Source organism: Dipodomys merriami, unplaced genomic scaffold (assembly GCF_024711535.1).
Source record: "Dipodomys merriami isolate MVZ:Mamm:240054 unplaced genomic scaffold, mDipMer1.0.p SCAF_32, whole genome shotgun sequence".
Classification (NCBI taxonomy): Eukaryota; Metazoa; Chordata; class Mammalia; order Rodentia; family Heteromyidae; genus Dipodomys; species Dipodomys merriami.
Genome location: NW_027204715.1, coordinates 764477 through 778130, shown reverse-complemented (window position 1 = coordinate 778130; position 13654 = coordinate 764477). Strand labels below are relative to the sequence as shown.

General features: G+C 58.2%; 1 protein-coding gene across 4 annotated transcripts in view; it reads left to right on the top strand.

Annotated features, from left to right (window-relative positions):
* Positions 1–13654, top strand: part of Slc12a7 (solute carrier family 12 member 7) — a 75266-nt gene that overhangs the window by 16197 nt on the left and 45415 nt on the right. For all 4 annotated transcript variants that reach the window (XM_070042115.1, XM_070042116.1, XM_070042118.1 and 1 more), the window contains exons 2-3: positions 9755–9849; positions 10261–10383. In XM_070042115.1, the coding sequence (XP_069898216.1) occupies positions 9755–9849; positions 10261–10383 (218 nt within the window). The remainder of the gene's footprint in view (positions 1–9754; positions 9850–10260; positions 10384–13654) is intronic.

Genomic DNA, 13654 nt, shown 5'->3' with positions numbered 1-13654 from the left:
GAGAATTGCTCAGATGGAGGCCTTTGTTTTTAATTAAGCATTTCTTGACTCCAGGATGTCACTTGGATGCCCCTCGGGCTGGCTGGCAGTTGTTGGTGGGCATTTCCTCTGCTCTCCAGCTCCATGGGGACCCGTGGGAAGGCCTCTCCTCTTGCTTTGGGAGAGACCTACCTTCAATCGCTTTCGTGGTGACCGGGTGACTTTTGTCAACAGAGAAGCATCTTCTTTTTAAAGGACTGGAGCTGGCCATCTGAGGACAAGAGTAAAGGCCTGTGGGTATAGGAAGGTTCTGGTGGTGTCTTTGTGCTGTGGTTTCTGTGCTTGCCTGTGTTTCTGCTTGCTCTCCTGAGCAAGGCTCTCCCTCCCCCACCGGGCCTCCTAAGCCTGAGCCTGGCCAGATTTCCAGCTTTATGGTCCTTCAGTACAGAGATGAATGCCCGGATAAACCTTTTCTTGTGTTGTTTTCTCCTTTCGGCAGGCAGCTTGTGGGGCCGCTCTGGGCTTTGGTTCTTTGTCATCTTGTGAGTTGTAAAGGTGGAGGGCCAGTGTTGAGCTGGCTCTCCACAGGCTGCTAAGGTCCTAACTGTGTTCAGTCACCCAGCGGGTGACTCGTGGCCCTGGGCTGGTGGGCCGGCTGGCCTTTCTTCATCCCTTGTGTTGGCTCTCCGGGAGGGGTGACTTTGTCCAAGGTCGTAAGTAGGGGTTGGCTTCAAGGGGAGAATCTGAAACCCTGTGTCTGTCCCCTCCCTCGGGCAGCTGGGCCGCCAGCTAGTCCTCGGTGACCTTAGTTTAGAGCTGATGACCTACAGCCAGCCCTGGGGCTGGGGTGTGGCCTCACGTGTGTCTGGCTAGTGCTTTAGTCTCCAGTTTTCACCTTAGAACCTCTGATCTCTGTGTAGCTGGCCACTGGGACAGACCGTGCTGAGTGGCTGGCTCAGAAGTAGAGAGCTTGAGACAGACCTTGGAGGCCTTGTCTCCAGAGCACCTGGGATTTGCAGCCGACATTTTCAAGAAGGCCAACGTCTTTGTATTTCTTCCTTAAAGGTGAATTTGATTTGACTTCAGACTGGAAAACTACAGGCGTGTGAATTTGCGTGTTGGTCTGCTTTAGTTTCCCACCTTTGCCCTGGGCCTCCTCCCTGATTCCTCCATCTCCTGTCTCCCTCATGTAAGGTGTATTAAATAGGTAGGTTTCATTAGGTAGCCGATAAAGAGAACACCATATGCTGCTATTCAGGCAGGAGAAGTTTATTTACTGAACTGCTGCCCCCCACCATGCATGGAGGAGAGGCATGGCTGAAAAGAAAGGGGGCGCCCACCCCTGGCCAGGACTTAGCTAGGCCAGGGACAGGAAGAGGTGTGGCCAGGGGGGAAGGTGAGGCCACACTGGATCTGGACGTGACCTCAGCTCCTGGGACCCTCCTGTGGTCAGATGGGAGGTGTGACCAGAGGTGGCCTAGGATATGACCTAGCAGGAGGGGAAGGTGACTGTTTCCAGGTCTGCCCGTTACCTAGGTAACAGATCTGGGCGGGAGCTTAGCCCAGAGGGAGGGAGGTATCCCTGTGCAGACCTCACACCGTGCCTCTCTACTGTTGTCTCCACACACGTGTCGCCCTTTTTGTAGGTATGTAGTAATTTCAAGACCTTTTCTAGGCACATTTCCTAGGGATGAGCGTTTTATTTTCAGTACCTCTGCAGGAGGGAATAGGTAACTCGGAATCGACATAGAAAGTTTAAAGTTCCCAGGGTTCCCCGTAGCCTCTTGTGCTGCCCACAGGAAGGAAGCAGCGGTTCCGTGTTGTCTGCCGCCGTTGGCCCCTCCAGCCTGCAGCTCTGTTCAGTCTGTCTGTCCCCAGGGCAGTGTGACCTGCCAATGGGCATGGGGGCCTTGGTGGGGTCTCTGTCTCTGAGGGTGAGCTGTCTTGCTCGGTCTCGGGAGGGAAGTGCTGGTTAGAGCTTGGCCACTTCTCGGCTTTGGGCTCATGGTCTTCTTTCTCTCCGGTTGTGTTTTGAACACATTGGGCACCATGTTATTGGGACCTAGGAGTGGCTCATATCGAATTCAGGGCTGTGCTTTGTATTCCTTTGTGCACTGGCCCGATGGCCTTGATTATGAAGGTCATGACCAAAGCCTGGGTCAGACATCTGCTGAGGACAGAAGAGGCCAGGGGTCAGGGAAGTGCGTCAGCTCCTGGAGTTCAGGCACCTGGAGTCTCTGGCGTCCTTCACAAGCAGCTTGTGCTGTGAGCAGGCAGCTGTGCTGTGAGCAGGCAGCTGTGCTGTGAGCAGGCAGCTGTGGTGTGGGCAGGCAGAGCAGGCAGCTGTGCTGTGAGCAGGCAGCTGTGGTGTGGGCAGGCAGAGCAGGCAGCTGTGCTGTGAGCAGGCAGCTGTGCTGTGAGCAGGCAGCTGTGCTGTGAGCAGGCAGCTGTGCTGTGGGCAGGCAGCTGTGCTGTGAGCAGGCAGCTGTGCTGTGAGCAGGCAGGGCAGGCAGAGCAGGCAGCTGTGCTGTGAGCAGGCAGCTGTGCTGTGGGCAGGCAGCTGTGCTGTGGGCAGGCAGCTGTGCTGTGGGCAGGCAGCTGTGCTGTGGGCAGGCAGAGCAGGCAGCTGTGCTGTGGGCAGGCAGCTGTGCTGTGAGCAGGCAGCTGTGCTGTGGGCAGGCAGAGCAGGCAGCTGTGCTGTGAGCAGGCGGCTGTGCTGTGGGCAGGCAGCTGTGCTGTGGGCAGGCAGAGCAGGCAGCTGTGCTGTGGGCAGGCAGAGCAGGCAGCTGTGCTGTGAGCAGGCAGCTGTGCTGTGGGCAGGCAGAGCAGGCAGAGCAGGCAGCTGTGCTGTGAGCAGGCGGCTGTGCTGTGAGCAGGCGGCTGTGCTGTGGGCAGGCAGCTGTGCTGTGGGCAGGCAGAGCAGGCAGCTGTGCTGTGGGCAGGCAGAGCAGGCAGCTGTGCTGTGAGCAGGCGGCTGTGCTGTGAGCAGGCAGCTGTGCTGTGAGCAGGCAGCTGTGCTGTGGGCAGGCAGCTGTGCTGTGGGCAGGCAGCTGTGCTGTGGGCAGGCAGCTGTGCTGTGAGCAGGCGGCTGTGCTGTGAGCAGGCGGCTGTGCTGTGGGCAGGCGGCTGTGCTGTGGGCAGGCAGCTGTGCTGTGGGCAGGCAGCTGTGCTGTGGGCAGGCAGAGCAGGCAGAGCAGGCGGCTGTGCTGTGGGCAGGCAGAGCAGGCAGCTGTGCTGTGAGCAGGCAGCTGTGCTGTGAGCAGGCAGCTGTGCTGTGGGCAGGCAGCTGTGCTGTGGGCAGGCAGCTGTGCTGTGGGCAGGCAGAGCAGGCAGAGCAGGCGGCTGTGCTGTGGGCAGGCAGCTGTGCTGTGGGCAGGCAGCTGTGCTGTGGGCAGGCAGAGCAGGCAGAGCAGGCGGCTGTGCTGTGGGCAGGCAGAGCAGGCAGCTGTGCTGTGAGCAGGCAGCTGTGCTGTGGGCAGGCAGAGCAGGCAGCTGTGCTGTGAGCAGGCAGCTGTGCTGTGGGCAGGCAGCTGTGCTGTGGGCAGGCAGCTGTGCTGTGGGCAGGCAGCTGTGCTGTGAGCAGGCAGCTGTGCTGTGGGCAGGCAGAGCAGGCAGCTGTGCTGTGAGCAGGCAGCTGTGCTGTGAGCAGGCGGCTGTGCTGTGAGCAGGCAGCTGTGCTGTGAGCAGGCAGCTGTGCTGTGAGCAGGCAGCTGTGCTGTGAGCAGGCAGCTGTGCTGTGGGCAGGCAGAGCAGGCAGAGCAGGCGGCTGTGCTGTGGGCAGGCAGAGCAGGCAGCTGTGCTGTGGGCAGGCAGAGCAGGCAGCTGTGCTGTGAGCAGGCAGCTGTGCTGTGGGCAGGCAGAGCAGGCGGCTGTGCTGTGGGCAGGCAGAGCAGGCAGCTGTGCTGTGGGCAGGCAGAGCAGGCAGCTGTGCTGTGAGCAGGCAGCTGTGCTGTGGGCAGGCAGCTGTGCTGTGAGCAGGCAGCTGTGCTGTGGGCAGGCAGCTGTGCTGTGGGCAGGCAGCTGTGCTGTGGGCAGGCAGGGGCCACCGGTAAGGCCAGCACACTCCATCAGGATTTGGGGAATTTGAACCTCCGAAGCTTAGGTCCAAGAAGTGTTCTTTGGAATGCCATGAGCGCCACACTAGTTCCCGGCCCAAAGAACTCAGCAGCCCATAAAGAGTTAGTGCGAAGCATCTAAAGCCAAAAACCACTGGAGGATTGGTATGAGGAACTAATCCTACAAAAGCAATCTAGTTAAAGGTTATCTGGAGGGAACGGCTGGGGCAATCAAGGGCAAGAATTCCCTGGAGCCAGACTTTCCTGGAGCTTAAGGACCCTTGACACACCTGTAGTTCTTGGAACTGGGTGAAGAGGCCCCGTCTATTAAGACTCCAAGATGGCGGCGAGGACGAGATGGGCATCCGAATCTCAGAACCGAACGGCTGGCTGTGCTGTGTGCCCTCTCCCCCGGGTGGGTGGAGCCTGTCTGCGGATCGAGTGCCTGCTTTATGTGCTATTTATTTATTTTTCATGCCCATTGGGGCTGGAGCTCAGAGCCTCATTCTCTTGCTTCGCTAGATCTGCTCTAGACTGATGCTTGAGCCATATCTCCATTTCAGGCATTTTCCTGGTTAATTGGAGACAAGAGTCTCTCAGATGAGCTGTCTGGGCTGGCTGCAGACCTCAGATCCTGGCTGGGGGAGAGAGGGGTGTAAGGTATATTAGATACCACTTATGTTAGGTTTATAAAAAGAGGTTGCCAAGTAAGAACAGCACCACGCATGTGGTATTCAGGTAAGGGGTAGGTTTTTCAGTAGCCCTGCTGGGACCAGGCTAGGTTGGCACTCCATGCTGCTGGCCCTGGGTTAGGCCTTAAACAGGAAGAGGTGTGGCCAGGTCGGGGAAGGTGTGGCCACACTGGATCTGGACATGACCTCAGGGTCTGGGACCCTCCTAAGGTCAGATGGGAGGCCTGTGACCCGAGGTGGCCCAGGATGTGACCTAGCAGGAGGGGAAGGTGACTGCTTCCAGGTCTGCCAGTTACCTAGGTAACAGATCTGGGCGGGAGCTTAGCCAGGAGGGAGGGATGTCCCTGTGCAGACCTCATCTGTTAGTGGGACTTGAGCCCCTTCAGGTGTACACACCCCATTCAAGGTGTACAAATTTAAAGTTAAAACAGACTGAAGAACAACTTTCCTGGGGCTGGGGGTGGGGGTGTGGCTGGGGGTGTGGCTGGGGCTAGAGGTGTGGCTGGGCCTGGGGGTGTGGCTGGGGCTGGAGGTGTGGCTGGGGTGTGGCTGGGGCTAGAGGTGTGGCTGGGCCTGGGGGTGTGGCTGGAGGTGTGGCTGGGGGTGGGGTTGGGGTGTGGCTGGGGCTGGGGGTGTGGCGGGGGTGTGGCTGGGGCTAGAGGTGTGGCTGGGCCTGGGGGTGTGGCTGGGACTGGAGGTGGGGCTGGGGGTGTGGCTGGGGCTGGGGGTGTGGCTGGAGGTGTGGTTGGGGTGGGGCTGGGGGTGTGGCTGGGGCTGGAGGTGTGGCTGGGGTGTGGCTGGGGCTGGGGGTGTGGCTGGGGCTGGGGGTGTGGCTCTAGAGGTTGAACATTTCCTGGCTAGGATGAAGCCTCAAGTTCAACCCCCAGCTCCTGCTCCCAGCCCAGCTCTGCAGGGTTTGGCGGGCCTGTGCCAGGGGACCCCACGCCCCTGTTGCCTCAGGCATTTCTGGACTTGTCTCTGACTTCTGCTGGCATTCCTGGGTTTGTCGGGACGAATGAGCTCTTGAGTTTACACTGAAGGGGTTCTGCTGAGGAAAAAGTCGTGGAAGAAGGGGGCAGCTCAGGCTTCTTCCTCCTGCAGACCTGGCACAGTGCCTTGGGTCCTGGAGCTCACTTCCCAGAGCGCCCCTGTGGCTAGCTGTGTAGCTGAGCAGGCACTGCTGTCCTGTGGCAGATGGAGATCCAGGCCTGTACCCGGGGCCTGTGGGGCTAGAACCTTTATCCACTTGCAGCCAGAAACGAACTGGAAGCCTTTGTGGGGTGCTGAGGGGGCGTCCAGCCCACTAGCATCACCCTCTGTGGTGCCTCTGCTTGCCAAGCTGTTTCTGATCTGCCCTGCCCTACCCCGCCTCGACCCTGCTTCCTGCACTCCCGCAATTCTCCCCCACACGGTGCCTGCCTTCTCTGTTCCTGCCAGAGAGAGCACAGCCCTCTCCCAAGGTTGGGGTGCTGAGGCCTAAGTCTCTAGAGATGTGACACCCAGTACCATTTGGTGGAACCAGGGGACCATGGGGTAGGTGTCCTGTGATCTGCCCTAGTTTGAGTTCCCAGAATCAAACACCTTTCCCATGGGGGTTAACTGAAGCAGGAAAGTCCAAGCTAGTATCTTCTGTGTCTCTGGCTAGGATCTCTTGTGTCTCTGGACTAGGATCTCCTGTGTCTCTGGACTAGGATCTCCTGTGTCTCTGGACTAGGATCTCCTGTGTCTCTGGACTAAGATCTCCTGTGTCTGGACTAAGCTCTCCTGTGTCTCTGGACTAGGATCTCCTGTGTCTCTGGCTAGGATTTCCTGTGTCTCTGGCTAGGATCTCCCGTGTCTCTGGACTAGGATCTCCTGTGTCTCTGGACTAGGATCTCCTGTGTCTCTGGACTAGGATCTCCCGTGTCTCTGGCTAGGATCTCCCGTGTCTCTGGCTAGGATCTCCCGTGTCTCTGGCTAGGATCTCCTGTGTCTCTGGACTAGGATCTCCCGTGTCTCTGGACTAGGATCTCCTGTATCTCTGGCTAGGATCTCCCGTGTCTCTGGCTAGGATCTCCTGTGTCTCTGGACTAAGCTCTCCGTGTCTCTGGCTAGGATCTCCTGTATCTCTGGCTAGGATCTCCTGTGTCTGGGCTAGGATCTCCTGTGTCTCTGGACTAGGATCTCCTGTGTCTCTGGACTAGGATCTCCTGTGTCTCTGGACTAGGATCTCCTGTATCTCTGGCTAGGATCTCCCGTGTCTCTGGCTAGGATCTCCTGTGTCTCTGGCTAGGATCTCCCGTGTCTCTGGACTAGGATCTCCCGTGTCTCTGGACTAGGATCTCCTGTGTCTCTGGACTAGGATCTCCCGTGTCTCTGGACTAGGATCTCCTGTATCTCTGGCTAGGATCTCCTGTGTCTCTGGACTAGGATCTCCTGTGTCTCTGGACTAGGATCTCCCGTGTCTCTGGACTAGGATCTCCTGTGTCTCTGGGCTAAGATCTCCTGTGTCTCTGGACTAAGCTCTCCCGTGTCTCTGGACTAGGATCTCCTGTGTCTCTGGCTAGGATCTCCTGTGTCTCTGGCTAGGATCTCCTGTGTCTCTGGGCTAGGATCTCCTGTGTCTCTGGCTAGGATCTCCTGTGTCTCTGGACTAGGATCTCCTGTGTCTCTGGCTAGGATCTCCTGTGTCTCTGGACTAGGATCTCCTGTGTCTCTGGACTAGGATCTCCCGTGTCTCTGGCTAGGATCTCCTGTGTCTCTGGACTAGGATCTCCTGTGTCTCTGGCTAGGATCTCCTGTATCTCTGGCTAGGATCTCCTGTGTCTCTGGACTAGGATCTCCCGTGTCTCTGGACTAGGATCTCCTGTGTCTCTGGACTAGGATCTCCCGTGTCTCTGGACTAGGATCTCCTGTATCTCTGGCTAGGATCTCCTGTGTCTCTGGACTAGGATCTCCTGTGTCTCTGGACTAGGATCTCCTGTGTCTCTGGACTAGGATCTCCTGTGTCTCTGGACTAGGATCTCCTGTGTCTCTGGGCTAGGATCTCCTGTGTCTCTGGGCTAGGATCTCCTGTGTCTCTGGACTAGGATCTCCCGTGTCTCTGGACTAGGATCTCCCGTGTCTCTGGACTAGGATCTCCCGTGTCTCTGGACTAGAATCTCCCGTGTCTCTGGCTAGGATCTCCTGTATCTCTGGCTAGGATCTCCTGTATCTCTGGCTAGGATCTCCTGTGTCTCTGGATTAGGATCTCCTGTATCTCTGGCTAGGATCTCCTGTATCTCTGGCTAGGATCTCCTGTGTCTCTGGACTAGGATCTCCTGTGTCTCTGGGCTAGGATCTCCTGTGTCTCTGGACTAGGATCTCCTGTGTCTCTGGACTAGGATCTCCCGTGTCTCTGGACTAGGATCTCCTGTATCTCTGGCTAGGATCTCCCGTGTCTCTGGCTAGGATCTCCCGTGTCTCTGGCTAGGATCTCCCGTGTCTCTGGCTAGGATCTCCTGTGTCTCTGGCTAGGATCTCCTGTGTCTCTGGACTAGGATCTCCCGTGTCTCTGGACTAGGATCTCCTGTATCTCTGGCTAGGATATCCTGTGTCTGGGCTAGGATCTCCTGTGTCTCTGGACTAGGATCTCCTGTGTCTCTGGACTAGGATCTCCTGTATCTCTGGACTAGGATCTCCTGTATCTCTGGCTAGGATCTCCCGTGTCTCTGGCTAGGATCTCCTGTATCTCTGGCTAGGATCTCCTGTGTCTGGGCTAGGATCTCCTGTGTCTCTGGACTAGGATCTCCTGTGTCTCTGGACTAGGATCTCCTGTGTCTCTGGGCTAAGATCTCCTGTGTCTCTGGACTAAGCTCTCCCGTGTCTCTGGCTAGGATCTCCTGTATCTCTGGCTAGGATCTCCTGTGTCTCTGGACTAGGATCTCCTGTGTCTCTGGGCTAAGATCTCCTGTGTCTCTGGACTAAGCTCTCCCGTGTCTCTGGCTAGGATCTCCTGTGTCTCTGGCTAGGATCTCCTGTGTCTGGGCTAGGATCTCCTGTGTCTCTGGACTAGGATCTCCTGTGTCTCTGGACTAGGATCTCCTGTGTCTCTGGACTAGGATCTCCTGTATCTCTGGCTAGGATCTCCTGTATCTCTGGCTAGGATCTCCTGTGTCTCTGGACTAGGATCTCCTGTGTCTCTGATCTAGGATCTCCTGTGTCTGGGCTAGGATCTCCTGTTTCTCCAGGGAGAAAAAGAGAGACTCCTTTCTGTATCCTTCCAGAATCAGAGAGGGAGCAGAGGGCTAGCTGCAGCTGTGCAGCAGTGAGGAGCAGAGGGCTAGCTGCAGCTGTGAGGAGCAGAGCTGCAGCTGTGCAGCAGTGAGGAGCAGAGGGCTAGCTGCAGCGGTGCAGCTCTGAGGAGCAGAGGGCTAGCTGCAGCGGTGCAGCAGTGAGGAGCAGAGGGCTAGCTGCAGCTGTGCAGCAGTGTGGAGCAGAGGGCTAGCGGTGCAGCGGTGCAGCAGTGAGGAGCAGAGGGCTAGCTGCAGCTGTGCAGCAGTGAGGAGCAGAGGGCTAGCTGCAGCTGTGCAGCAGTGAGGAGCAGAGGGCTAGCTGCAGCGGTGCAGCAGTGTGGAGCAGAGGGCTAGCGGTGCAGCGGTGCAGCAGTGAGGAGCAGAGGGCTAGCTGCAGCGGTGCAGCAGTGAGGAGCAGAGGGCTAGCTGCAGCGGTGCAGCAGTGAGGAGCAGAGGGCTAGCTGCAGCGGTGCAGCAGTGAGGAGCAGAGGGCTAGCTGCAGCGGTGCAGCAGTGAGGAGCAGAGGGCTAGTGGTGCAATTTGCATTCCTTGGCCTGGAGTCCCAGTTGGGCAGGTGAGGGTAGGACTTCTTCATTTTCAAACAAATTGTGCATATTCTGGGATGCACCGTTGCCTTTTTAGCATGGATGGGTGAGCAGGAGAGTGCATTAGCACACAGCATTCTGAGCTGGGGTCACGGGTGTGTGGCCGGCCCTGCCCGGTGCCTGCCCTCCATAACTTTCTTCTAAAATTGGCCCAAATCTGTTTCCCACAGGAGATGGGAATCCCAGGGAAATCAGCCCGTTCATCAACAATGTGGAGATGGAAAGAGAAAGTTACTTTGAAGGGAAGAACATGGCCCTGTTTGAGGTAATTTTATTTTACTTTCTCTCAGAGGAAGGGGCAGGGCAGTGACTTTTCTGGGGAAAAATCAAGACTCCTTGGCTGGATGGTCCCTGGAGTGATGGGAGCCTGCCTGCCTGGCCTCGGAGGACCGGGTCCGAGGGCCGCGGGGCACGGCCCCGACGGAGGGGGGTCCAAGGACCACAGGGCACGTGGTCTGACTCACCTGGCACCTCAGGATCCTGTTCCACAGGCCCCCGAAGGTGGGGATGCTTCAGCTTTGTGGGCCCCCGTGGCCTGGCGCTCGCCCCCCTGACTTCAGACCGGCCACACGCGTGTGTGGGGCCCCGGCTCAGCGCCACGCTGGCCCTCGTGCCGGGGAGGGCGGGCTGCCGGCGATCTGCCGAGGGCCTGCTGAGACTGACCCTGTGCTCACAGGAGGAGATGGACAGCAACCCCATGGTGTCCTCACTGTTGAACAAGCTGGCCACCTACACCAACCTGAGCCAGGGCGTGGTGGAGCACGAGGAGGATGAGGACAGCCGGCGCCGGGAGGCCAAGGTACCGCCGCGCCGCCCTGTGCGCTCGCCACTCATCTCCCGTGTGCTCTCCACTCAGTCACGCGTGTCCCCATGTGCTCTCCACTCTGTCACGCGTGTCCCCGTGTGCTCTCCACTCTGTCACGCGTGTCCCTGTGTGTTCTGCACTCTGTCACGCATGTCCCCGTGCGCTCTCCACTCTGTCACGCGTGTCCCCGTGTGCTCTGCACTCCGTCACGCATGTCCCCGTGCGCTCTCCACTCTGTCACGCATGTTCCCGTGCACTCTTCACTCAGTCACGCATGTTCCCATGCACTCTCCACTCCGTTACGCATGTTCCTGTGCGCTCTGCACTCAGTCACGCATGTTCCTGTGCGCTCTCTCCACTCCGTCACGCATGTTCCTGTGCGCTCTCCACTCCGTCACGCATGTTCCTGTGCGCTCTCCACTCTGTCACGCATGTTCCTGTGCGCTCTGCACTCAGTCACGCATGTTCCTGTGCGCTCTCCACTCTGTCACGCATGTTCCCGTGTGCTCTCCACTCCGTCACGTATCTCCCATGCGCTTTCCACTCTGTCACGCATGTTCCCGTGCACTCTCCACTCGTCACGCATGTTCCCGTGCGCTCTCCACTCCATCACGCATGTCCCCGTGCACTCTCCACTCTGTCACGCATGTTCCCATGCACTCTCCACTCTGTCACGCATGTTCCCGTGCGCTCTCCACTCCGTCATGAATGTTCCCGTGCGCTCTCCACTGTCACGCATGTTCCCATGCGCTCTCCACTCTGTCACACATGTTCCCGTGCACTCTCCACTCTGTCACGCATGTTCCCATGCGCTCTCCACTCCGTCATGAATGTTCCCATGTGCTCTCCACTCTGTCACGCGTGTCCCCATGCGCTCTCCACTCTGTCACACATGTTCCTGTGCACTCTCCACTCTGTCACGCATGTTCCCATGCGCTCTCCACTCTGTCACACATGTTCCTGTGTGCTCTCCACTCCATCATGCATGTTCCCATGCACTCTCCACTCCGTCACACATGTTCCCGCGCGCTCTCCACTCTGTCACGCATGTCCCCGTGCGCTCTCCACTCTGTCACGCATGTTCCCATGCACTTTCCACTCTGTCACACATGTTCCCGTGCACTCTCCACTCTGTCACGCATGTTCCTGTGTGCTCTCCACTCCGTCACGCATGTTCCTGTGCGCTCTCCACTCTGTCACGCATGTCCCCGTGCGCTCTCCACTCTGTCACACGTGTCCCCATGCGCTCTCCACTCTGTCACGCATGTTCCCGTGTGCTCTCCACTCTGTCACGCATGTTCCTGTGCGCTCTGCACTCCGTCACACATGTCCCCGTGCGCTCTCCACTCTCACGCATGTTCCCGTGCACTCTCCACTCTGTCACGCATGTCCCCGTGCGCTCTCCACTCTGTCACACGTGTCCCCATGCGTTCTCCACTCCGTCACGCATGTTCCCGTGCGCTCTCCACTCTGTCACGCATGTTCCTGTGCGCTCTCCACTCCGTCACGCATGTTCCTGTGCGCTCTCTACTCTGTCACGCATGTTCCTGTGCTCTCCACTGTCACGCATGTTCCTGTGTTCTCTGCACTCTGTCACGCATCTTTCTGGGCCCGGGGATGCAGCCTGGCCTGAGGATTACTTTCTAAGCAGTGAATTTGCAGAGCTCTTCATTGTTCTGTGTCCTATCAGCAGACGCCTTCTCTGTGTCCTGTATCTCCAGATGATGTTCAGGTCTGGGTGCTGAGAAAGGAACTGGGCTCTGGCCATCGACTGACAGTGTCCTAATCCCTGTGTGGGAGTCAACGTGTGTGGTAGCTCCAGGGGGTCAGGGCAGCCCTGGGCACCTGGGCCCGGTCCCTCGGGCCTGGGCAGCCACAGGAACCAGCCTTCCTGGATCTGCGCCTAACACTCCAGCTCTCACAGAGACTAGACAGGCCCCCTTTCCAGGTTACAAGGTGTTGGCAGGGTCACGTTTCCCTCCCCTGTTCTCCACGAGAGTCCGTGTTTCCACGTCCCCTGCACAAATGCACGCTTTGCTCAGCAGAGCTTAGTGGTGGTGGCGAGGAGCACGGTAGTGTGCACTCTCAGCCAGCCTGCGAAGCCTCCGCTTCCTCTGGAGAATGAGATGTCTGATGTGTGGAGCAGAAAGAAGGGGTGGCTCTGCTTCCTGCCGGTCTCACGGTGTCTCCCTCCCGTCCCCTCTGCACAACGCCTCCAGCTGCCCCTAGGTGCCGCTGTGGCAGTGTCCAGCCTGACGCTGGCTCTGTGCAGCCATCAGGACGTCAAGCTACCACGTGGCTGACCCCTGCACTTTTTTACTGTGAACATAGCAGTTTGAGCCAGCTCAAACATACAGCAGTTTGAGCCAGTGGCTCACCCCTGTAATTGAAGCTACTGAGGAGGCTGAGATCTGAGGATCGCAGTTCAAAGCCAGCCTGGGAAGGACAGTCCACGAGACTCTTATCTCCAATTAATGACCAAAAACCTGGAAATAGAGCTGTGGCTCAAGTGGTAGAGTGTCCTCAGGGACAGTGCCCAGATCTTGAGTTCAGCTCACCGGACCGGCACACACAATACTAAGTTCAAACACTTCTGGGTGTCTAAGAGACTCACGGGATGTTCAGCGTTAGTTTTGAGACTCTTGTGATTGAAGTCCTAGGAGATGCCTTGAGATGGGCCCCATGGCCCTGTCCTGGGGCAGAGCTGGGGCTGACAGGGCGTCTGGTCCAGTGTGGCCCTAGCTGTCTTCCGGCACAGAGGAGACCACACAGTGGCTTCCTTGGAAGTTATGTCTGGATGCGGCTGCCCCCATCTCCCTGGCTGACCGGCTGCACGGGGGAGTGAGCAGTCCTGGTGCTGGGTTCATTGCTCGGGGTGCTGCTAGAGGTCTACCAGAGCCAGGGTGCTGCGACGGCCCAATAGATTCTTGCCCTGGGCCTGTACCTGCTAAGCCTTCCCTGCCCACGGCACACATGTCTGTCTGTCTTTTGGAGCTTTAGTGGCTTGTCTGCTCAGTTCCTGTGCTCAGTTCTGGCCTGCTCAGGGCACTGCCCGGCCAGGCCTGCAGTGCTGACCCTGCTCCTGCCCCACCCCAGGACAGAGCCCACTGTCATGCCCCTCCCCCAAGGGGAGTGCACCGTGGACCACAGCAGGCCCCAGGGCCTTAGGCCCACCCCAGCAGGCCCCAGGGCCACACTTCCTTGGTCATTGTGCTCCTGGGGTGTGGCACTGGCGCTCTGAGCTAGATTTCAGTTAGTGGAGGAA